Here is a 23749-nt window from a genome sequence, read left to right as displayed (position 1 = left end):
CCTCAACTCCATGGTGACCAGACCCAGGCTTGTCCTAGCTCACAGCCTCTCCTAGCCAGGGCCAGTCCCAGGTGCACCTTTGAGATAACAATGTCTCCTAAAACAAACAGCCATTGTTTCCACACAATGACTCTCAATGTTTCCTCCATCAACAAAAGGCTACAGCCATCCTGCCAAGAAAACAAAGCGCTGGAAGCCCTTTCATAAATATCATGATGGTGAGAGGGGCAGGGTAGAGGCAGGAATATCATTCTCTAGCACTTTCTCTGCCTAGGAATAGGACTAATCAACCCATTAGGGACCATTCTGAATTACTGATCATTCCTCAACTATTCATAATGACAATAATAACAGCTTCCTAATCTGTAGAACAGAAATAATAATATCTATCCCTTACAGGACTGCCGTCAGGATCAATTGAGATAAAAGGTGTGGAAGCTCTTTGTAAGGTTTTTAAGGGTTGCAAAACTGATATGGTTATTATGAGAAGATTGATGGTCCACCCACATTGCTTGCATCAAAAAGATAGCTCTGTTTTAGCCAAATGACTCTCCAAATAGCCCTAGTATCTAGATCCACCCAGTTCCTAGAATAAAGCATAAGAGAGGAAAAAATGTGGGGAGTGGGGCTGACCATAATAGTTTACTAGAGCCCTTCCCAGGCCAAATTGCTGTACAAGTGATTTTCAACCTTGTTAGCTGTTCTTTTCTGCCCTAAGAACTCAGATCATGAGGATGAGCCCCTGGTGCTTGGTCCCTCACCTAGGGTCTAATTCTCCAAACTTCACCCCCGCCCCCAACCTCTCCCTTGCCCCTCTTATAACATGTTTCTTATGCAATTTACACAAAAATAAATACATAATACATAAAAACATGAGAAAAGTGTCCATCCTCACTAGTGATCATGACAAATAAATTAAGGCAAATTGTAACATTTTGTGCCAATTTAATAATAAAAAACATATATGAGAATATTCATTGTTGGTGAGATTGTGACAAAACCGGTGTGATCTTACAGTATCGGCGGCATAATAAATTTGTATGATACTTTACAGAGGTAAAATGACAACAAATAGAAAGTACTGAGTACACATATATCCTATCTTTTTCCTAGTAATCTCTCTCCCTGGAAATTCCCAAGGAAATAATTCAACAAAAGTCGGGAGAAAGCAGCAAGAATAGACATATTTACCTATAATAGGCAAATATTGAAATAACGAGAGAAATGTTTTAATTAATTGTGGTGTGACTATAATCATTAAATGAAAATATAAAAACTACTTACAAACATGAGGAAATGTTTATGTAAGTGAAAGTGTACAGCATGATATAACTAAGTAAAATATTGGATAACAACTGGCAATATGAAGAAGTGAAAATATCTTCGGTGTTGTGGTGGTGAATTACAGGTGAATTATATTTCAGATGTTCTTTAAGGATTTTTAGATTATCTTTTAAATATGACAACACAACACAACAAGAAAAGTAATCAGCTGGTAGAATTCTCTCAAGATTCTGCTTCTACTATGGTAGGGCAGGGAGTTATCTTTGCTAAGATGTTGATGGGTGTTAACAAATTAATGTGTAACACACATCTGTATGCAGAGATGCTGTAGTAGACTTTAGCAGATAAAAGCCTTAGAATTTGAGTCAAGCCAAAAGTCACTGAATTGGATTTCTGCTTCTGTCACTTACTGACGTGTGGTCTTGAGCAAGCTATTTGACATACCTAAACCTTTTCTGATTTGTAAAATGGGAGTGATAACAGAACCAATTTCATGGAATCCTTAAGAGTAATCAATGAGATCATGTAGATAGCACAGTGGTAGGCACATTGAAAGAGTATTCAATAAAGATTTGTTGTTTGTGGTGTTAATGATAATGATGGTGGTGGTTGTGGTGATAAACTGAGTCTTCTGGAGAAAACACCTTAATTTAAAGGTCTAATGGCAGAAGTGGATGCTGCTCAAATGACACTATCCCTATATGTGGAGCTAACTACAAACCTTGAAAGGTATTTTATAACAATAGACTTTACTTTTTAGAGTAGTTGTACATTAAAAGCAAAATTGAGTGGAAGGTACAGAGATTTTCCCTGTACCTCTTGCCCCTATATATGCATAGTCTTCTCCAATATCAAAACCCCACAGCAGAGTGGCACATTTGTTACAATCGATGAACCTACAGTGGCACATCATTATCGCCTGAAGTCCATAGTTTACATTAGGTTTCACTCTTAATGTTGCACATTCTATGGGCTTTGACAAAAGTCTGACATGTATCTATCATTACAGTATCATACAAGTGGTCTCACTTCCCTAAAAATCCTCTGTGATTCACCTATTCATCTCCTGCTCCCCTTGAACCCTGGCAAAGGTTGATCGTTTCACTATTTCCATAGTTTTACCTTTTCCAGAATGTTTTATAGTTAGAATAATACAGTGCATAGCCTTTTCAAATTGGCTTCTTTCTTGAAAAATATTTTTTACAACCAGTCTAGAAGACCAAGTGAGTGTTTTGAAATTCCACCAGATAATACAAAGATAATTACTACCAGTCATTCTGTTAGATTCTTTATACATGTTATCTCCACAAGATAAGTGTGATTATCCTTGTTCTATCAAAAAGGAAGTACCTAAGGTCACAAAACCAGTAAGCGGCAGAGCTGGTATCTGAATCAGTTTGTCTGACTCCAGTGGTCATATCTTTTCATGATGCCATAGTGCTTACCCTAATAATGAACATGGGTCCTAGAACATCTGAACCTGGTCACGGGAGCTGACATGGAAAAGCACACTGGTAAAGATGCGTATCCAACCACATGTCACTGCAGCTCTTAAAAGACAGTACACCACAGAACGACACAACAGCCACCCTGCTTTGTGCCAGACTCTATAGCCAGGACTCGCATCCCTATTCTTAGACAGGAGAGCTTAATCAGTTGGCCTACCATTAGCAAAATTAGGTGGGTCTAGTTCAGTGCTTCTCAACCTTTTTTGCATTATCCCCCAACCAAGGAGCCTCATTAGACATTTTTTTAAGTAACCCCTTACCCCAATTGAATATTAATACTACACATATACCCTATATTCACTTATTTACTGTGGGCTTTTGGAGAGCCAAAATCTATTGTAATACCCAAGAGGTTTTTTTTTCCCTTCAAGAAATTATTTCCACCCCCTTAGGGGTTATATCATCCTCACTAGAATGCAGTCTCGTTGCAGATGGCCAGAGTCCAGGGTGTTTGGATGCCAGAGAGGTAAGGTCAGGACCTTGGAGAGTGCCAAAGTAGTCCTACTGAGACCATGCCCAAGGCTCAAGGTTGCCTGAAAGAAAGAAGATGCCTAGAGAGGATGGGGGCTAGGAAACTAGTACAAGTACTCTTTTACCATGTTGTTGTAGGAACATCAGAATGTGAAGGCCTCCAAATTCTCTATTGTAAGAAAGTTCCTGAAGGGGCTGGAGTTTTGTAGAGAGGGACTTCAATTTGCGAAGTCAAAGGCACTTAATGGCACACCTTCAAGTAGTTTAATGGTTGCAAGGTCTTTACTGAGAGCCCAACTCCATAGGAGTTGGAGATTTACAGAAGTTTAAAGGTATCAAGTTAATTTTCTCTTACCCTCCATTGCTGGTTGGGTTCATGACACTGCAGTATGGTTTTATAGTGTGTTGTGAGCTGAAAATAATAATAGATATTATTTATCATGTGCTAGGCTCTGCACTATGCATGTTAGTGGAACATTTTATTTAACCTTCACAGCAATCTTGTCAGGTGGGTATAATCATTATCCAAAGCTAGGAGAGGTTAGCAAACTTGCTCTGGATCACACAGCTGATAATTGGAAGTGCCAGGCCTTGAACCCATTAGGGCTTTAGAGAGTAACACAGAAGTAAATGGCTCAAGAGAAGAAAGAAAGTTCTAAAAAGTAGAAGGTGAGCCCTTAAAAGACATTGGAATCAGTCATCTCTGTATCCCTCAGTCCAAAATCTGACACAGAGGATGGGACTTCACAGATGGAAGGAAACAGAGCTGCCCGACAGTAGAATGGGTTTGCCATGAAACAGCAAATTCCTCATGAATACTCCCCAGGATGGTCACTTGACAAAACATCACAGAAGGGATTTTAGAGAAGGGATTTCTGCATCCTTGAACTAGATGACCTCTAAAGCTCCTGACCATTCAAGAATAATGTGTTTATTGGATTGAGTCTATAACTCAGACTTTAGGAAATCACAGACCATCTAGCATTCAGCAGTGCATTGAGATCTCAAAAAGTGGAGAACATGGGTGGATGGGACTTTCAGGCTACCATAACCCATGCTTCCACCCCTTCTAGCCCCAAATGGAAGAGTTAGAACTGGTTCACCATAACTCTGGGGAGCTAGAAACTTCGTAATTTTGCTCCGAAGGCTAATCTGGAAATATAGACATTTGAGTCATTTATAAAGAAAGGATCTGCCTGTGGGTTTCAGCTGCTGTCATGGGATCTGAAAAAAGGAGAGGAACTCTTTTCTAGCAGATGGTGAAGACAAAAATCAGTATGTCAACAAATGAATTCCTGACAATCGTTTGCTGAAAGAAATCAAATGGGCCCCACAATGTGCCCACAGGGCCAACCGTTGTTCTCTACATGCAATGTCTCCTTTCAGTTCATGCTGATGGCCCATGGTAAACACTCAGAACTTCCCCCTCTGTCCCTACAGAGTGAGTCTCAACAGAAGACAGCCAGAAGCAAGTGTTTTCTGCTCAGCTTTCCTAGAGGGTTCACACAAATGCGGGTGGCTCACAAAGATCATAAAATTTTCCATCAACACTGATGTTATCAGGCCTTTGAATTCCACTTTCAAAAGAGTCATGCATTCTAAAAAGAATAGCACCCTCTGTGGTATAAAGGCCACCTAGTATCGAAGGCACTTTAGTTGTACTATCTAAGCTGCAGCTTTAATCAGCACACACATATACACACGACTCTAGGAAACTAGCCAAACTTCACTTATTGTGCAAGGTTTTAAAGAAGTAATTCACTGAGTACAAAGCATCCTTATCTATAGGCCTTACGGATCTGTTGAGTCCAACTTTATTGTTATCTATGATTCTTTGACTCTATCCTTTCATGGTTCGCTATTCTATCTTGTTTCTCTCAAATTAGAGACCAAACCTTCCCAGTTTTTGTCCATAACCAGAGTTTCAGAGTAGCTTTCCTCAGTGCCTACAGCATGGTGGTCTCTCACAAGGGCGAACCTTAACTGTATTTACTACCACCACACTGTTTGCATCTTTAATCCTTTAATTACAGATCTGAGCTCTAAGATTTGCTGAATCTTTTTCTTCCTGCATCTTAAGAAACATGGATCAAACATAGTATAATAACTATGTGAAACCCACCAAACTATTTTGTTTCCAAACAGGAAGAAGTGGTTTTCCACTCTTTAAAGAAGGGTAAAAACTTCTACATACCAATAGAAAACAGTGGCTGCTGAGTAGGCATCAGGGTTTGAACTTAAATCCTGTAACTCTTGACAAAACAACTTCTATTAAAAGCTTTATAACAACCTGCCTTCTTCTCTCGAACTCAGTGATAAGTTCCTTTTAGACAAAAGATCTTAAGCTGAAAGGTAATAAATAGAATTTTATTAATCGATATCAAAATTTCAGGACACAACTTGCTCACACAGATGGATGCTGTCCCCACAGATATTGCCCAAAGAAGCATGTGCACAGGTGTTTTACACATAGATGCTTCTCACAGACAGATGTTACTGTACACAAAGACAGATGTTACTCACAGAGACAGATGTCCACCAGGAACACGATGTACACCAAAAGCTCCCGCAGGGTGGTCTTAACGTAAAGTTCCCGGTTCTCAGCAGTGTTCTCAGTCAGGGTCGTTCCCCAAAGTCCTAAGGGGTAGTGGAGAGGTGCCCAGGACCTCCAACAGCAGGGTTCCTCTCAGTTATCCCTGGTCTTTACTCCTATTTCCACCCAGCCCTTTTCCTCACCTATTATCGTATCCCTTGACAGAATCTGGCTACTCTAACCATGCCTGCCCTCCTCCATCAAAGTCCCTGAGGTAGACAGGGGTGAAGACACTAGGTCAGAAAGAATGAAGGCATGGAAAGGAGGCCTTTGTTCTAGGCGGGGGCAATCTAGAGTATCTACATCCATGCCCTCCCTCAAACTATCTCCCATATACCCTTTCTGTACCCCTAAGTGATGACAGTGCCAGGTTCCACCTCTGGAAGACCACTAGACTGGGCTCTGTGTTCTGGGGCATGTAGCTCAAACACAATTTACAAACCCTAAAGAGACACTGAGATTTTTACCTCTTCTTCAGATCACATTCCCCACTGTAAAAGCTTTTGGTGACCCCTTCTTCCGACTCTATGATCCCCATACCAGTTACCTCTGATTCCACGACGGATCTGAAGGCAGCAGCTGGACACCAGGACCCCGTGTGTGTTCTCCTGAGATTCATCTTCTGGCTTCTTAGGTTGGGGGTGGGGGGGCACTGCACTGGAAATGGTGCAGATCCGCAGTGTCCCATGCGGGGAAGAGGGACCACTGTAGGCAGGGTTGTCCCAGGCTCCACTCCCCAGATTTTGCAGCTCCTGTCCCTCGGAACTTTCCATAGAATTCATGGGGAATGAGGCGGGAGACCTGACACTTCAGGTACCCACTTCCACCTGGAGGAAGAGGGAGCAAAGGCCCAGCCTAGCCAGCAGAGGGCAAAGGGATTCTTAGAGCAGCTGATCTAACACAGCATCTGCCTCCTGCCTTTTGTAGGGGGAAATCTGTGCCTGCTTGGGGGAGGGAGCGGATAAGGAGGAGCGGGTAGGGATGACCATCAATCCTGGCAGGGGCTTTCTCTCTCTCCCTCTTGCTACAAGTCCTAGGGGACAAGAAGAAAGGAGTGGGAGGGAACGGTGGTGGGGGAGAGGCAGAGGTTTGACAAGGGGAGAGAGAGGAATATGAGGAAGTTGTGGAGACTGAGAGCTGGAGGAAGGAGGGGTGAAAGAGGTGAATGCTGGAGGGAGAGGAGGGCTGCTTGCAGATGGGGCCTGATAGAGGGATGGTCCGGAGTTCAGTTGGACAGAAGAGGCGATGAAAGAGAAATGGGAGGAGCTGGGAGAAGAGGGAGGCTGGCATACTCCATTGTGGGTCTGATCTCATTTCCACTAAAAGCTCCTGAAAGGGCCGACATGGATTGAGGTGGGGACCAAGGCCAAGGACTGGAGACTGACAAGTACTGCCTCCCTACGAGACTCAGACAATGATGTCTGAGGTTCCTTTAATGTCTCACCTTGAGCTGTCCCCTAGTGAGATGGAAAAGAGGGGCTCCCCTCCCTATTCCACTCCATAGCTCAGGGAAAAGGAGAACCCCCTGTTTCATATACTTAACAGACAGGGTCTCTAACCACTGATGAGGATAGGAGAAGGTCCTCAGAGTTCCAGACTGTATCCTTTTTTCTGAGGTCTGTCCTCTCATGGCCTGGGGGTAAGCTAGACTGATAGAAAGGTGCTTCTTAAGGGTATGGGGCTTAGCCTAGTGAAAAGGCTAAGCCCTGAATGGGAGGATAAATCAGAGAGCAAAGGGCAAGGACACTGTAACTTGTGACTCCTTAAGGTGAGTGGATATCTGGACCCAGTTCAGCTGACAACCTTATCTTATGGCTCTGCTTAGTAGTGGACCTATAACTACAAGCGTGAGCACAAAATGGAAATATGAGAGATATCAGGACTATTCTGCTTTCTTTTTAATCTCAGGTCTCTGAATTAAAACCCTGATATGAGCCCCCAACCACACCCTGCTCCAACCTCTGTTCGCCTGCCTGGCTCGCCTACAGGTATGTACTGTGGCCCAGAATGGGGCTGGCCCCACAAGTGTGGGTGGTTACATCCTCCTTGATGACTGGAGTAGTGGCTGCCCTCTCTCCAACTCCTGGCTTCCCATCTGGGCTATTTTATTGCTGCATAGGCCCGAAGCCAACATTAGCCTAAGTGGAAGTCACCAGTCCTGAATGTCCTCATAAAGAGATTCTGACCCCAGACAATCCAAGGCTGGGCTCAGCTCCTTGATAAATCCAAGACCAAGCTAAAAAAGCAGTGGCTGTTTTACCACTGGGCCTGCTCTGTGAATCTCCCACCCCAGCCCAGATATTATTAAAGAAATTAACTCTGTCTGAGCTGGAGCTAAGGCTTGCCTGTGAGCCTCCCTGGATGGAGGAGTCCCCATCTCTCTATTTTATTGACTAGTGAGGCACATTCTAAGGTGCTTGTTTTCTTTGGGAAGACAAAAAATAAGGAACCATGCCAGTATTGACCATTTTGTATAAAATCAGCTGATTTTTTTATCTCTCACCCAGAAGCTTTCAAATAATTGCAAAAGAACCCCTGGCTTGCAAAACTAAGCACTGGGACAGGGGTGATGAACAGGAAGCTAGCAGTATAGTCCAGCAAAGTGGGGAGAGGAACAGGAGATGATTTCTGATTCCTTTGGGATAATTTTGTATCTTAGGGAGGTCTGTGATCAGTGGGGCTTTGGATGAACTCAAGGAGGTTCTTCATGTGACAGGTTCCACACTCCTGAGAGCTTATGGCCAGAGCTGAACTGCTTTATTCACGGTCACCTACCTAGGTAACATTCCTTTTCTCTGTCAGTCCTGAGTACTCACCATGGGTGTAGATCAACCCATAATAACCCTGGGAGCACAGGTTATGCAACATCACTTGAGGAATTTTTTCAAAAAGCGCTCTTCATTCCTAGGATGTTTAATCTTACTCAAGAAGTTGCAGATGTTGTAATCAGGTGGGATCTCCTGATGATTTTGTGTCCAACCGTTCTCTATGTTCTCAAGCTTCTAATAGCACTTAACTTTTCTTGAGTAACCGTACCCTATTAAAGAGGGCAACCAATTTCAGGGGAGTCCCGTGGCTCAGGTTGCCTCTTATCAGTTCAGCAAAACCTAAGAGGCTTGAACCTGAAACCAAAACTCCTAGGTTTAACTCTTGGTTCAGCAATTTACTGACTGAATGGTTCTGGCCAAGTCCCTTTTGGGACTCAGTTAACCTATCCACCCTGCTGACCTTAAGGACTATTTTAGGATTAAAATAGTAGAATATCTAATGTCTTTATAAGCACTATACTATAAAGCACAGAATAAATTTAGTTATCTTACCACAGCATCCACCCTTGTGCATTTCCTCATGCACAGCAGTTCATGTTTAAGGTAGATACCTTAAGCCAGGATTCCGTTGTTATCTTCTCAGAGGCACAAGAGTCTCATAACTCTCTGTGTTGCCCCCATTCCATTCCAGCTGATGCCAATGGAATGGAATGATGGCATTTCAGCTGGAGAGTATTATAAAAGTCCTGGAATGAAAGCACCTCTTAGATGAGTTTTATAAACACATAATAAGACCAAAAGTCCTTTTTATCATGATGCCTCTCAGCTCACTTATTGAATTGGTCCCATTGCTTCACTGAGATAAATTTTTTGGTCACATGAAATCCTAGTGCAGACATCAAGACAAAGATTAGCCCACTTCCTTCACCAGAGCATTCCCTTTTCACATTATGCCCACACAGCCAAATTCTTCAGTGCTATTAAGATCTACTAGGCCCTGACAAAGAACCCAGAGATATCACAGTCTATAAGATGAAAACTGGTGGTCCATTTCCCTATAAGCTCTTTACATATGTTCTTCTGGGATAAGCCACCTCCCATATTCTAGAGGAAGGAATCTACAGTCTAGATTCTACAAGAAGAAGCAAGCGGCAAACCACTTTCTGAATTCCACATAGTGACTCTCAACCTTTTTCCCCCCAATAATCATAAATATTAGGACACACTCCATAAACGTGGCCCACTATGGCAATGATTCTCAATGGAAGACATTGGAAATCACTTATCTATAAGAAAGAACCCTGCATGTAAGAGCTTAACCTTCATCAATATACTACCAGAGTCATCCGCATAGAAAAAATTCTGGACTTTTGAGTAGCCCAAGTTTAAAGCAACAAACATGGTGGACCAAGCAAGCAGACCTGAGTAAGTCTAAGGGAGTCCTCTCCTACCTTTCTTTGTGTAACAAACACCACAGCAGTACCCCAGGGGCCTCCACAAGCCCGAGTCTCAATACATCAGAATGACCAACCCAGATCCATTGGAAGGTTTGGGTGTACAAAATCCTGTTGCAGCTGTCCCAACCCAGGAAGCCAAGAAAATGGCATTTTGTTCTATTTCATCAAGGATCTCACAGAGAGGCTGTAGGCAACCCACCTACCTCATCCAAATGACTCACTTTAACCTTTTACTTCCTTCCTAGCCCTTCCCCAGTTTCACAAATCCTGTTAGAATACATTTTGCTTTTTCCATCTCTCCCAAGAGAAACTTTCGAATGAAACCCTCCAATTTTTCTCTCATTTCTAGAGGATCTCCTGGATACCTATGTCCATTTGTCTATGCCTTCTACAGAAGATTAGAAAAGTGGAAGGATCCAATCAAATCCAGGTGATAGGAGACAGATGATGCCATCAACAGAAATAGGAAGTCAGTCTTCAGTTGCCTGAAAATTTGAGTCTGAGGCCATATTCATGTGTCCTTGCTGAGTGTAGTCCAGACATGCAGTGCTCACATGGTCCTGAAGTAATGCATCAGCATTACCACTTCTTGACAGAATTCCAGCTTTGGCAAGCAGGGTTCTATAACTGATGTTAAGTGTTAGGCTGCCTGCTGGCGTGGGCAGAGTGGGGTAGAAAGAGCTCCATGTGAGTTTGAGACACCAGGCTAGAAGGAAAAGGGAGGGAAGGAGAAAAAGACACAAGAGAGAAAGGGGGTATATGACAGAGAAGACAAAGAGGCTTGGGGAAGAGGACCTGAGAGAATGCAATTCTTCTTTCCCTCACAGCCATTCACCAAATGTCTAAATGTCCCAAGCCTGTAAAGAGGGGAGATGGGGGCACCAGAGCAGATCCCCCTGGCGCTCACTTTCAGCATCATGTCAGGGTCTCAGGGCAATCACCCAGGACACCTCCTTGTCCCAGCCTCTGAGGACTCCATTATAGAAGACACATATTTTTCCATCCTGAGTCCTCATTCCAGTCATAATTTATTCCACATGCCTACATAATTTATTACTACATGCCTACTCTATGGTAGGGACTATGCTTAACTCTAGGGATGAAGCAGCAAATAAAACCATCAGAAACTTAACTTCTGGTAAACCTTACATTCTGGTAAAGAAGATAGGTACTAAATAAATACACAAATAATTTATAATTTGTAATCATAAAAAGTTCTGCAAGGGAGAAATACAGAGTGCTATAAGGATATACAGCAGGAGACACGAATTTCTGGGGCTAATGAGAAATGAACTACTGATTTCTACCTCTCCTTCCCCTTCTTGTCCCTGCAACAAACAAGTTTTTCTGGGATTCAAAAATATTTTTTTGCTAATATGCACAAGGAAACAGACCGAGTTAAGGGACCAAACAAGGAGGAATTTATGTCACTGCAAGAAATGTTAAGACTTACAGTAATCTTTGTCCCTCATGGTCACTGGAATGTGAGTTGAGCTAAGCTTGAACTCTTGCACTGGATCCTTTCGTAAAACATGGAATCCAACCACATTTTCACTCCTGAAATTGATTATTTCCTCAACACCTGGAAAAGAGACAGAAATTAATAAGCAAGCTAGAGGATCTGGTGAAACTACAAACTGATTAAAAATTTTCTGAGGCGATGGTTTTATAGATGTATACTCATCTCCAAACTCATCAAGTTGTACACATTAAATATGTACAGCTTTTTGTGTATCAGTCACACCTCAATAAAGTTCTCAAAAACTTTTTTTAAAATTTCCTGAACAGGAATTCAGAACCAAGAGCTTTATTTTCATAAAAACGAGGTTCTTTTTCATCTCAGACTCAGAGATCCTCTTGGCTGGTTGCCTTCACCACATTAGCTCTCCATGTCAGCAAAAAAATCTTTACAGTTCATTTCTTGACATGGGAGTCATTCCTGCAATAGATGTACTTATCACCTGCTTACTCCAAGACTTCGTGTTAATTACTTCCTTAGAGATTACAGTTGGGGAAGAATATGGGTGAAATGTGTGACAAGTATGAAAATGGCTACAATGAGAAGTAATGTAATGAGAAGCATAGCATCTAACAGAGGTTTGGAAGAAGATTGGGTTTAAAAATTGGAAGGTCAAAAGAGGAATTCTGAATGGAATGGCATTGAGACTTTGAAAGATGGATAATATTTTAAGAGATAGAAATAAAGTATAGCTGCCATTTATTAACTACCCCATGCCAGACACTTTGCCGTGCGTTACCTCAGTTAATTCTCAAACCATCCTATGGGATAGAGTTTTATTATTTCCATTCACAGATGAAGGAACTGAGAATCAGAGAGATAATTTATGTTGGAATCAGACTTCTGACTTCAGGACTGTCTGACTACAATAATAATGACTTCCTGGGTGTTGTTCATTCAGGGACAGCAGTATGTACGAAGGCAGGCAGGTAGGAACACTGTGTGCTGCTTTAAAAGAACAATTCCACTTTGGCTAAAGAATAGGAATTAAGAGTGGAAAGAGGGTTAGGAGAAATATGGAAGGCCTCAAATGCCAGATTTCTAATTCATTGGGCAATAGAAAGACAAAGAAGGCTTCTGAACAGAGTAATAAAATCAAAGCAGTATTTTATGAAAAATAGTCTGACAATAGGATGGGTGAAATTGGAAGCAAGGAAATCAGTTGGCAGTTTCCTTTGTTAGTTTAGGGACGGATAATGAACGACTGAAAAAAGAGTAGAAAGGGATATAAAGACACACAAGATGTCTCATAGGCAGAGTGCTGGGACGAGCACCTGATTGGGAAGTACAGTGCAAGGGAGAGAGAAATCGAAGGTAGATCTAAGGTCTCAAACTTGGACAACTGGAAGGACAATGATGCTATTAAAAGGGAGTAGGGGAGAAAGATCAAAAGGAGTAGGATTCAGCATGAAGGTGATAAATTTAGCTTTAAGTATGTTTGAGTCTAAAGTGTTAATGGGACACTCAGATGATGAAATCTGAGAAGTTGTTGGGCAATTTGAGCTGAAGTTTGAGAGAGTAATAAAGACTAGGAAGTGTGAGGTGGGATCATGTAGCTAGAAGTGTTTATTGGAACCACAGGAACAGTTGAGATTGCCAAAGGATTGAATAAAGAAAAAAGAGCTTAAGAAGTTGGGGAAAAGAAGAAGAGCCGGAAAGGGAAAAAATCGTAATAGGAGAAGAACAAAGGATTTTCAAGACACAAAAGTCAGAGGAGTGTTTTAAGAAGGAGTTGGCAGTTGACAGTATCAAATGGTGCTGAAAGGTCAAGGATTCTGATAAAATCCTTTGGATGTTCAGACTAGAATCTCCCAGGTGACCTTGGAAAGTGAGAAGGCTATAGATACCTGATTAGGAGAAGGAGGGGTATAGAAGTTAAAGGGTGGGTGGTGAGACAATGAAAGAAGTGGCTCCATTAACTGCACAAGTCATTTATTAAGTATTTATTGAACATTTACTGTGTGACCTTCTTGCATATCTGTTTAAAGATGTCCAAAGAAACTGAAACCACTGTCCTCATCTTCATGTTCTAAAAGCCTCAGTTCATTCCAACTCCTCTTATGGTGCTAATTTTTTAAGACAGCTTTATTAAGATACAATTCATATACCACATAATTCATGAATTTAAGGTGCACATTCAATAGTGTTTAGTATATTCACAGATATACTAAAATATATAGTGCTGATTTTAAAGGAGGAATGTTTGAATGTAAAGTTTGGGATCAATTCCTATAATTTATGCTGTAAATGAGGGATACGGAGGACCCCAAACACCAGAACAAATTCTCCACTCGTATTCTTTTGAACAGAATCACAGAACAGAGTGGGAAGACACTATGGTGCTTTGCCCACAGTGGCCACCAGGTGACAGCAGAACCCTTGCCCTGTCTCTCTGTAAAAGAGCAGAAAAATCAACTCTGCCTAAGGCGGTGCCCTCAGAGGGTCCCTAACCAGAAGCTCTGTTCTCTCTTCAGCTCCTTCCTGTGACTTATTTTTTTTCTTTTAGGTAACTCTAAAGGTTCATGTCTGGCCCTGCTAACAGGTCCATAGCCCCTAGGATTTATCATTCTGAAGGCCTAGTAGCCTTCTGCGTTAATCTGGGTCCTCTGAGAAGCCAGGACTGGATAAGGTTGTGAGGGTTTTAGTGGAAGAAACACCTGCGAGGGGAAATGAGGAAGCCAAGGAAGGCAGGGAGCGCTGTCAGACCGCAATGTAGGTCTGACCGTGAGTGAAGGAGAGAGAGTAGGAAGGTTGGGTGGATTTCTGCAGTGCAGTTAGTCTAAGAAAGGTTTGCCATGACCTTCAAAGAACCAAAATAGACCATCACGGAGTTCTGTGTCTCCCAGGAAAGTGCCTACTTTAGTATCCCTGCTGAGCTCAATCATTGGCTGGGCTGCTCCTAGGAAGTAAAAGTTCCTAGGCTGCTTGCTTGCCTGGAAGTGTGGCCCAGGTGAATGCTCTTGGCCAATTATTCTACTGATAGTTGGACATCTGCGAGGCCTATTCTTGTGGCCTCCACACCTTCCAGTGGAGAAGGGATACCCTCAGCCATTAGGAGTCTCTACCAAATGCCATCTGTGTTCTCCACCTCTAAGGGGGACATTTCAAACTCCACCTCTCACCACATTGCTTATTTCACTCCCCTCTCCCCACCCCTCCCCCAGTGACCAAAGAATAGGCTCTTCCCATCCCCTGCATCTGACTCTGTTTCTGCTCTCCTGGATGAACTCAGGAGCCTGTATCTTCCCAAGCAAGCCCTACCTTTTCCATAACTCTGCCTTTGGCTCCTTCTTGCTTATAAGCCCCGAACCCATGAGAGAGGTAATGGGATTACCCGGATGTTGTCTTCGGCCCTGACCCATAGGCCCAGGTGACAGCCTGTCCTAGCAGGAAACTGGCTAGCACCAGGCCCCACCCCTTTCCTGGAATCCCACTATCTCAGGTGACCCTCCCTTGGCACCAAGTTCTGACCTCAGCCAAAGCCAAGTACATAGTAGGGCACACATAGCTTTACCAGGTGGTCCAGAGGGCCAGGTAGCTCTTGGGGTTCAGGAAGAAGTTGGCATTTGTCTGGGGAAAGCAGAGGCTTGGTAAGGAGTTTGCTAGGGGAGAAGACTGCTGAGTGTCCAGCATGACAGGGACCGACTGGGTCAATAGCACCTGGTGGGCTTTCCTAATGTTCTTTCAGCTGATGGCCCTACTGTGTCTCCTCTTTTCTCCCAGCCAGTTCGCAGCTGAAAGATAGACTTGAGAAAGATGTAATAAATATCGTTGGCTCTCTGGGCTGCTGCTTGTAAGGAGGACATGGGGAAACCAAAAGTTCTGCAAGAGCATGTCTGGGCCGGATGACATTGCAAACTCAGAGTCTCCTGGGGAAATAGAAGGAAATAACTCCAGGCTTCAAAAAGAAATCCAGCTAATCCCTGGTGTGGGGGCAGCAGAGAAATTGCTTGGAAATCTACCACGATGATATCAGTTTACATCTTAGACATCATTATTTTACATCTTAGATGAAGTCGAAGGCAAGTGTGGGATTTCCCCTTCCCCTCTTGGGCAGGGAGACATGGAGAAGAAAGGTGATGGTGGGGAGTAAAGTAGAAGGATGATGCCTCTAGGTGATCCAGGGGGCTTTTCAGGCTATAACTTGCCCAGGAGCCAGGACCTTAGGTTCTAGGTTTGACAGAGGCTGGATGGGACCATGGGGGCAGTGATGGATGGTGGGAGAATGGAGGAGCCAGACTCTGCAAGTCTCCTTCCCACTCCCTGTTTAGCATGTTTGTTTCTGTGCTTGGAAAGAACTACTTTGCTAGACAAAATCTATGAAGTACCTACCACACACCTAGCAGATGTACCTGATAAATCCCCATCACATCATCCCTCTGCCCAGTAACCCCAAGCTTGTACATCTTCTCTTAGCCTTGAAAAAGAAGGGTAAATATGTGGGTAAATAATAATAGAATGTCAAACCACATTCTCTTCTCTTAATTAATTCTAGGTGTCCCTCCATAAGGAAGGGCCCACTCCTTTCCCTGAACACGTACCCCACTTAATATGGTTTGTTTATACTCTGCCGTCATCAGATACTATCCTGCCCAGTTGGCTGTTGTGCTTTGTCCTATTTCTCTTAGAAATCTGTGAGCTCCCTGGGGGCAGGCACAGAACTCTGGCTCCATTCTCCCTCCCACAGAGCAAGAAGAGAATTGACTTGCCCCTAGGCACAGGGAGGGCCCAGTCAACACTCAACCCCCACGTGGATACGTTGACTCAGAGAGACAGAATGGGAGAGAGCAGACTCTTGGACAGGAAGGCTGAAGGGTTGAGGACAGGGGAGGGTAGGGGAGGACACGGAAGCTTGGCTCTAGACAGAGCCAGCTGCCCTCTGGATCTTGCAACCCTGCTGGGCCTGGCTCAGCTGCGGTGTTAGTGCAAAGCAGGAGTGACATTAGCTGTGGAAGAGGTTACTGTCAGGCAAAGGGAAGGCAGGAAGAGAGTAGGCTGACTGTCTGTGCTCCCCCAGTGCACGAGGCTACTAGGTGGACTGGGGAAAGATTGCCTTGCGGGGAAGGAGAGAGTTCCTGCAGGGGCCCACTGGTAGGGAGAGAAAGAGGAGAGGAAAGAAACAAGGGTAAGGGAGTGAAGGGCTAGGATTGGCTAATACCTTTCACATATGGGAGAGACGGAGGCCCTGGTTTGGACTTCCGGAAGACAGCTGTGACCTCCTTCAGGCACTACAGAAAGCAAATGGGGGTATACCTCTCTCTGACCACAAAGGCAAGGTTGGGGCCAGCCTGTCTCTTCTTCCCACTTTGACTCCAAAGCAGAGTCATAGCAGGAAAGACTTCCCTTTCAGCTCATTTATTGTTGTAGGCCCTGGGACCGTATCTGCTTGTCCACTTTGTGTGTCCATCCTAGATGGAATTCTCTGCTGTGGGCTAGCTTCCCAAGGCTGGAGAAAGATTCCCTGTGGGTGGTCAGGCGACCGCAAAAATTTCCGGCCTAGCCCTGGTTTTAAGACTTTGGTCTCCAGGTCTTGTCTGTCTAGTCCATCCCCGAGGTCATACACTCTGCCCCAAGATATTAACTGTTTCCAGTCACACTCATTACCTGACCTGCAGACATATCCCTAGATCCCAGATATAGGTAGTAATAACCTGGTAGAAGCCCCTCCTCTGGTACATACACCAGCATATACAAGCATGCACACACATGCACACATGCACACACTTGTCCTGTGTTTGACAGGGGAGAATCTGGGGGGAAAGGGCTGGAGAGGTATGCAGGTCATGGCTTTACGGACAGCGTGGTAACACTGGGAACTGGCTGGACAAGTGCATTTGCCTCTTCTGGATCAGGGTCAGTCAGCAGATGGCCTGCTGCACCATTTCTCTGGCCTGGGGCTCAGGAAGAGTCATATTTGAGGGTTCTAGTCAGTGGCATATCAATTTAGAGTTTCTTTTCTTCTTCTGGGCCTCTAAACTTGTCAGCTTCTCCACATCTAAATCCTAATGGCCCCTGGGGATTTAGCACTGCCATTTCCTCCAGGAAGTCTTCCCTGATCCTCCTAAGCTGGTCTTGTGCACTTCTCCTCTGGAGTCCATAGCACCCTGCACTAAGCTCCATTATCCAGCATCATAAGGATCTCCTCTACTAGGCTGAACTGCCCAAGGTCAGGGCCCTCTTAGCGTTACCACTGTGTCTGCAGAGGTCCACGTGGTTCTACATAAACACTTGCTGAATGAGTGAACCAATATACTTATAGAAATGTAGGGGCCCCATCCATTTTACTCAAACTTCTCCAGAAACCAGTGGTGTCCAGACAGGCTCCAGAAAGGCAGACCCCTCCCCGCCCCCACCCCCAGTCCCCTCTCCTCTGTGCAGGATGAGAGGAGTCCAACCACACTAGCTCTCCTAGCTGTTGCTGCCTGTGACTCAGCTTGGACTACGGTATAGGGAAGAGCTCACAGCCTGGGAGCGTCCTGTCACCTTCTCTCAGCACAGAGAACTGGCTGGAACAAACGCTGGCCCAGACTTTGGGAGATGGTTTTCATGCCTTGTTCACATTGCCCTCTGTCCCATGGGAAGCCCTGAGATTAGGGTTGTGAGGACAGTTTGCACAGCTCTGGCCTTTCACCCTGACAGCACAATGCCATGGGCAATGTGGATGGACAATGTGGGGTTCGCTGGATCACAATTTGTCTCAGTGCACTTGTTTATTTGAGGAAGGTAACATTTGAATCTCAAGATCTGGAGAGACTGAAGTGACAGCACCTGGGAGAAGTTTCTGTCACTCATAGGGTAGGTCAAGGGTATGTTTTATCTTTACTTATCTTTACTAATCCAAAGTTTGGCTTAGCTCTGTGTGAAAAAGTGTAAGAGAGTGAGGAAAGAGTTTAGGTAATGAAGAACAGAGCTTAGAAGGCAGCTGTGGCAGGAGATAGTCCTGAGGTCCCTGAGCATCCCTGGGGCTCCCAGCTCGTCCTTCTGTAAACCATACCTCCCCAGGCTTGGATCCTTATGGTTGTTGCTGGCCTCTCCTTGCAGTCATCCCAGAGGGCAAAAGGAAGGGCATGTTGAGTGGGCTAGCCAGGTTGTTTAAAGATCTGTAAACATCCTACTCTCCTTTTGACATCTGGCTGGAGACATTAGAGATTTCAAGGTAGGTATTACAGAAAGAGTAGCCTCCATCCCGAACTGCAACTCTCTCTCTCTCTTTCTTTCTGTAGACGAATGTCCCAGAATCCCAGGCATGTGCCTCCATGCTCCCTCTCCCTAAATGTGTCAAGAGGAGAGAAAAGAGAGGCCCAAACTGTGCCCAGTGCCAGGGCTTGTATGTCGTAAGTAGGCATCCGTGAGAAGCACATGATTTCCTGAGATAAAGGTCACTTATATGCAGAAAGCCTATCATAGGGGACCTCATCCTTTCCCCAAACCTCTGGGAGACCAGAGCTAGGTAGATTGACTTCCCACCTGTGAGGGAAGAACATGATAATTGAAGTCAGTTTGCCCCATTTCACAGAAGGGAAACTAAAGGACAAAGCATTGAAAGAGCAAGTCAGGGATGAAGCTGGGACTAGAATTAGGAAAGAAACAGGCTCTTGTTATTTTCCATCCTCCCAAGGGTCAACTTATTTCCCAAACATGGTCAGCTACTGTGTCACCCCCTTGCCTACTGTGACACAGAGAAAGAAACTGAAACCTACAAAGGACGTGATTTTTTTTTAGGTCACAAAACAATGCAGCATCAGTATCATAAGTCCCAGTATTCCAGAGTCTTCAACACGAATCCAGGAAGCAGAGAGACGTTAATCAACTGAGTATGCCCGTACATTTCAAAACTCTTGCTCAGGCCAGGTCAGAGTCAATAAGAAGGAACATCTTCACACACATGGCAGCCAATTTTGCAGGCAAGAGTGACTCACAGCCATAGAAGGTAAGAAAGGGAGAAGCAACAACAGCTCCCATAAGTCTGCTTCCATTAGAAAGCTCTGGGAGTGGGCCATTCTCCCCACACCCCACACCGGGACAACTCCTCTTCAGAGAGATCATGGCTTCCCAGGGAAGTCTACTGCACTTTCTCTGGGGTGCTTAAAGTGGGAAGCCCAAACCATGCTTGTAGCAGTGACATCACTAAAGAGAGGCCACCACACGAGAGGCGGGGAGAGTTGATACCATTCTGAGACTGCCGCCACATTCAATAGGCATAGCACTCTCTCTTACCTCTCTTGGCAGTGGCCTGCTTAGGATCATATCCTTTCTTTGCAGGTAGAAGGAAATTTTGACAGGACAATCAACATCTTTGTCTTCTTAGCAGTAGGAAGAAACAGAGAATTCCTTTAACTGTCCTCCCTCCTGTCAGGTGTCCCTGTGAGTCAGGTCAGACCAATGCAACAGCGCAGGTGCTGGAGGTAGTTCAGCTGTCAGGACACTGAGCAGAAGCAAAATCAAATGAGAGCTAGGGCACAAAATTCCTCAGAAAGACTCTTACTCCTTACAAAGTCAGGATGGGATGAGAAGCCAGGTGAAGAAACTTGGCTCCTCTGCCTTAAGACTGTCCCCCGCAAGCAAACTATGTGCACTCTATAAGTCGACCTCACCTGATGGAGGCACTGAGCCCAGGAAACACATGGGCAAGTCCTGATAATCATATCTATGCCCCAAAGGGGTTCTCAGAAAAGTCACAGCCAAGTGGGAACTCAGCTAGGAGAATTATTAGGCATAAACACTGAAGCACCAAGCTTATAGGGCAAGTGGGAGACAAAAAAAAAAAAAAAAAAAAGCTTTGAGTTCCTCTTGAGCAAAGACAATGCCCAGAACTGCCATTATCCTTTTTCCTCCTGCACCTTACATCGTATATGTTTATTTTGTTAGTGGAGCTACCAAAATGTAAGCTCCATAAAGGAGAGAACATGGGATTTATTCACCAGTGTTCCCAGCTCCCAGAATAGTACTTAATATTTATTGCATTTCAAATGAATGAATGAATGAATGAATGAATGAAGCAGCAAATTTTAGGACTCCTTCTTCTGGGCTCATACTCTGGTTCCTAACATTTCTTAGTCAAGTTAAGGTATAATTACCATACAATAAAATGTGCAGAACATGTGTTTGGTCTGATGAATCTTGACAATTGTATATATTCAGGTAACCAGCACCCAAAACAAAATATAAAACATTTCGATTACCCAAATCTTCCCTCAGATCCCTTTCCAAATCAAATCGCACTACTATCCTGGGCAACCACATTCTGACTTCTCTTGTTAGAATAGTGTTTCTTGTTATTAGATTTCATACAAAGAGAATCAGTCAGTATGAAATTTAGGAGTCTAACTTCTTTGGTGAGCATGTTTCTGAGAATCATCCATTTTGTTGCATGTATTTGTAGTTCATTCTCTTTGATTTTGAGTGTCCATTATATGACTACTCCATCAATTATTTACCTGTTCTCCTATTGGCGAACTTTGGGATGTTTCTCATTTGAGGCTATAAGGAATGAGGCTGCAATGAATTTTCTTGTACAAATCTATTTGGACATGCATTTTTATTTCACTTGAAGAAATTGCTTGGAGTGGAATCACTGGATCTTAGTTTAGATAGGTGTTTAATGCTATAAGAAACTGTCAAACAATTTCCAAAGTAATTGTACTATCTTATGCTTCCACCAGCAATGTATAAGAGTTTCAGTTGTTCCACGTCCTCACAAATACTTAGTGTTCTGTCTTTTTAAACTTAATTATCCTAGTGTGTAGTGGTATCTCATTGTAGTTTTTGTTTTAATAGCTTTATTGAGATAAGTTTACTTATCATACAATTTATCCATTTAAATTTTATAATTTAGTGGCTTTTAGTAAGTATATTCACAAAGTTGTGCATCCAACACCATCAATTTTAGAACATTTTCATTACCCTACAAAGAAATCTTGCCCTTCTTAGAAATCACCACTTCTTTTGCCTCCCCATTACCCTCTTCCAGCCTTAGGCAACTACTAATCTACTTTCCATTCCTATAGATTTAATCTTTTGAGAGCTGCCAAACTGTTTTCAAAAGTGGCTGCACCATTTTGCATTCCCACCAGCAATGTATGAGGATTCCAATTTCTCCACATCTTCACTAACACTTGTTATTATCTATCTTTTTTTTAATGTAGCTATCCTAATGTGTATGAAGTATCTTATTTTGGTTTTGACTTGCATTTCCCCCAATGACTAACAATGTTGAGCATCTTTTTCATGTGCTTGTAGGCCATTTGTGAATCTTCTTTGGGGAAATGTCTATTCAATTTTTAATTGGCTGTCTATTCAATTAAAAGTCTATGCAATTTTTATTTGTCTTTTTATTATTGAGCTGTAAGAGTTCTTTGTATGTTCTAGATATAAGTCCTTATCAGATATATGATATGTAAACATTTTCTCCCATTTTGTGGGTCGTCTTTTCATTTTCTTGATGACCTTCGAAGTGCAAATTTTTTTATTTTTGATGAAGTCCAATTTACATATTTTTTCTTTTGTTGCTTATGCTTTGAGGATCACTTCTAAGACTAGTGATGTTGAGCAATTTTTCATGCGCTCGTTGGCCATTTTTATATCTTTTTTTGTGAAATGTCTGTTCAAAACTTTTGCCATTTTTTATTGAGTTATTTATCTTTTTGTGTGCTGTGATATATGTTCCTATTCTCTGGCTTGTCTATTTGTTATATAATAGTTCTTTTTGATAGCAGGAAACTCGAACTTTTAAGAAATCTAATTTATCCATTTTTTTCCTTAGGTTATTGCTTTTATGGCCTATCCTAAGAGTCTTCAAGATCACAAAGAATTTTCATGTAGTTTTACATAGAAGTTTTATGGTTATGGGTTTTACATTTATCTCGATGACCCCTCTCAAATTAATTTTTGCATATAGAGTGAGCTGGAGGTTAAGGTTTGTTTACGGGTATCAGTTGTTCCAGAAATATTTGTTAAGGAGACTGCTCCTCCACACTATATTGACCTGGGACCTTTGTAAAAAATCAGTTAACCATATATGTGTTGTTGTATTTCTGATATTTCTAATTTGTTTAATTAATTTGTCCACTTTTGCTAGCACCATACTGTCTTGACTATTCTAATTTAATAGTAAGTCCTGAAGTAAAATAGTTTAATCCCTCCGACTTTGTTCTTTTTAAAGATTATTTTGACTATTCTAGACCCTTTGCATTTCCACTTCAATTTTATAATCAGCTTGTCTATTTCCTCAGAGAAACCTATTGGATTTTTGTAGGCATTAAATTAACCCATGGATTAACATTGAGTCCTCCTATCCATGAATATGGACTGTCTCCAATTCTTTAAGAATTTTAAAATTTCTCTCAGTAATGTTTTATAGTTTTCATTGTAGATATCCCGCATGTTTTGTTCGATATATTCTTTTGTATTTGCTTGATATTTTTGATGCTATTGCAAACAGTATATTTTTAAATTTCATTCTCCAATTGTTCCTTAATAGTATGTAGAATAGAATAATTTTTTATATTGACATTGTATCTTTGATCTTTCTAAATTTATTTTGCAATTTTGGCAGCAAAGACCCTGTCTGTCCCAAGGAGCTTGAAGTTTGATAGGAGAAATAAAATACATGTAAGTAATTATTTTTAAGTCTACATAAGAAGTGCCATAAATGATTGAGTAAACTCTCTGGAGGCCCCTAGATGAGAGAGAGCATATTCCAGCATTGGTGAAAATCAGAGGAGGCTTTAAGAAAGAGACAGAGCTTGAATTTGTCCTTGAAGAATGAGTAATATTTTGACAGGCAGAGTGGAGGGGGAGGAAAAGTTGGAGGATGGAGCATCCATCATAGAAATAGGTAAAAGTACAGTTTGACAAAGGTGTAAGTTATACCAAGCAAGTAGTAAGAATTAAAGCTGAAAGAAGAAGTTTAGGGTCAAACCATGGAGCATTTCAAATACTGTAATTCCAACTTGCTATGTGTCCAACAGCATATTAATCACCTTAACAAATTCTTTAATATTCGTGACAATTTTGTTTTTTTTCCTGAGATGATCTTCAAAAAAAAATTTTTTTAATTTGCCATTACAGTTGACGTGTAATATTATATTAGTTTCAGGTGTACAGCATAGTGATTATACATTTATATAACTTACAAAGTGATCATCCTG

General features: G+C 42.6%; 1 protein-coding gene and 1 long non-coding RNA gene across 4 annotated transcripts in view; one reads left to right on the top strand and one right to left on the bottom strand.

Moving 5' to 3' along the window:
• Positions 1-7150, bottom strand: part of PKD2L1 (polycystin 2 like 1, transient receptor potential cation channel) — a 32219-nt gene extending 25069 nt beyond the window's left edge. For 2 of the 3 annotated variants that reach the window (XM_039871506.1, XM_039871508.1), the window contains exons 1-2: positions 6404-7147; positions 5787-5900 (exon numbers count right to left, since the gene is read on the bottom strand). In XM_039871506.1, coding sequence (XP_039727440.1) covers positions 5787-5900; positions 6404-6638 — 349 coding nt within the window. In that variant the 5' untranslated portion in view covers positions 6639-7147. Of the gene's footprint in view, positions 1-5786; positions 5901-6403 lie in introns of all 3 variants that reach the window. The other variant, XM_039871507.1, reaches the window with a different exon arrangement.
• A 411-nt stretch (positions 7151-7561) lies between these two features.
• On the top strand, positions 7562-23198 carry LOC120609210 (uncharacterized). Its single transcript, XR_005654704.1, has 3 exons — positions 7562-7624; positions 7765-7844; positions 23155-23198. It is a non-coding gene; the product is annotated as an uncharacterized LOC120609210 (long non-coding RNA).
• The last annotated feature ends 551 nt before the right edge of the window (positions 23199-23749 follow it).

Source organism: Pteropus medius, unplaced genomic scaffold, assembly GCF_902729225.1.
Source record: "Pteropus medius unplaced genomic scaffold, Ma_sr-lr_union100, whole genome shotgun sequence".
Taxonomy (NCBI): Eukaryota; Metazoa; Chordata; class Mammalia; order Chiroptera; family Pteropodidae; genus Pteropus; species Pteropus medius.
This window is presented reverse-complemented; position numbering and strand designations above follow the sequence as displayed.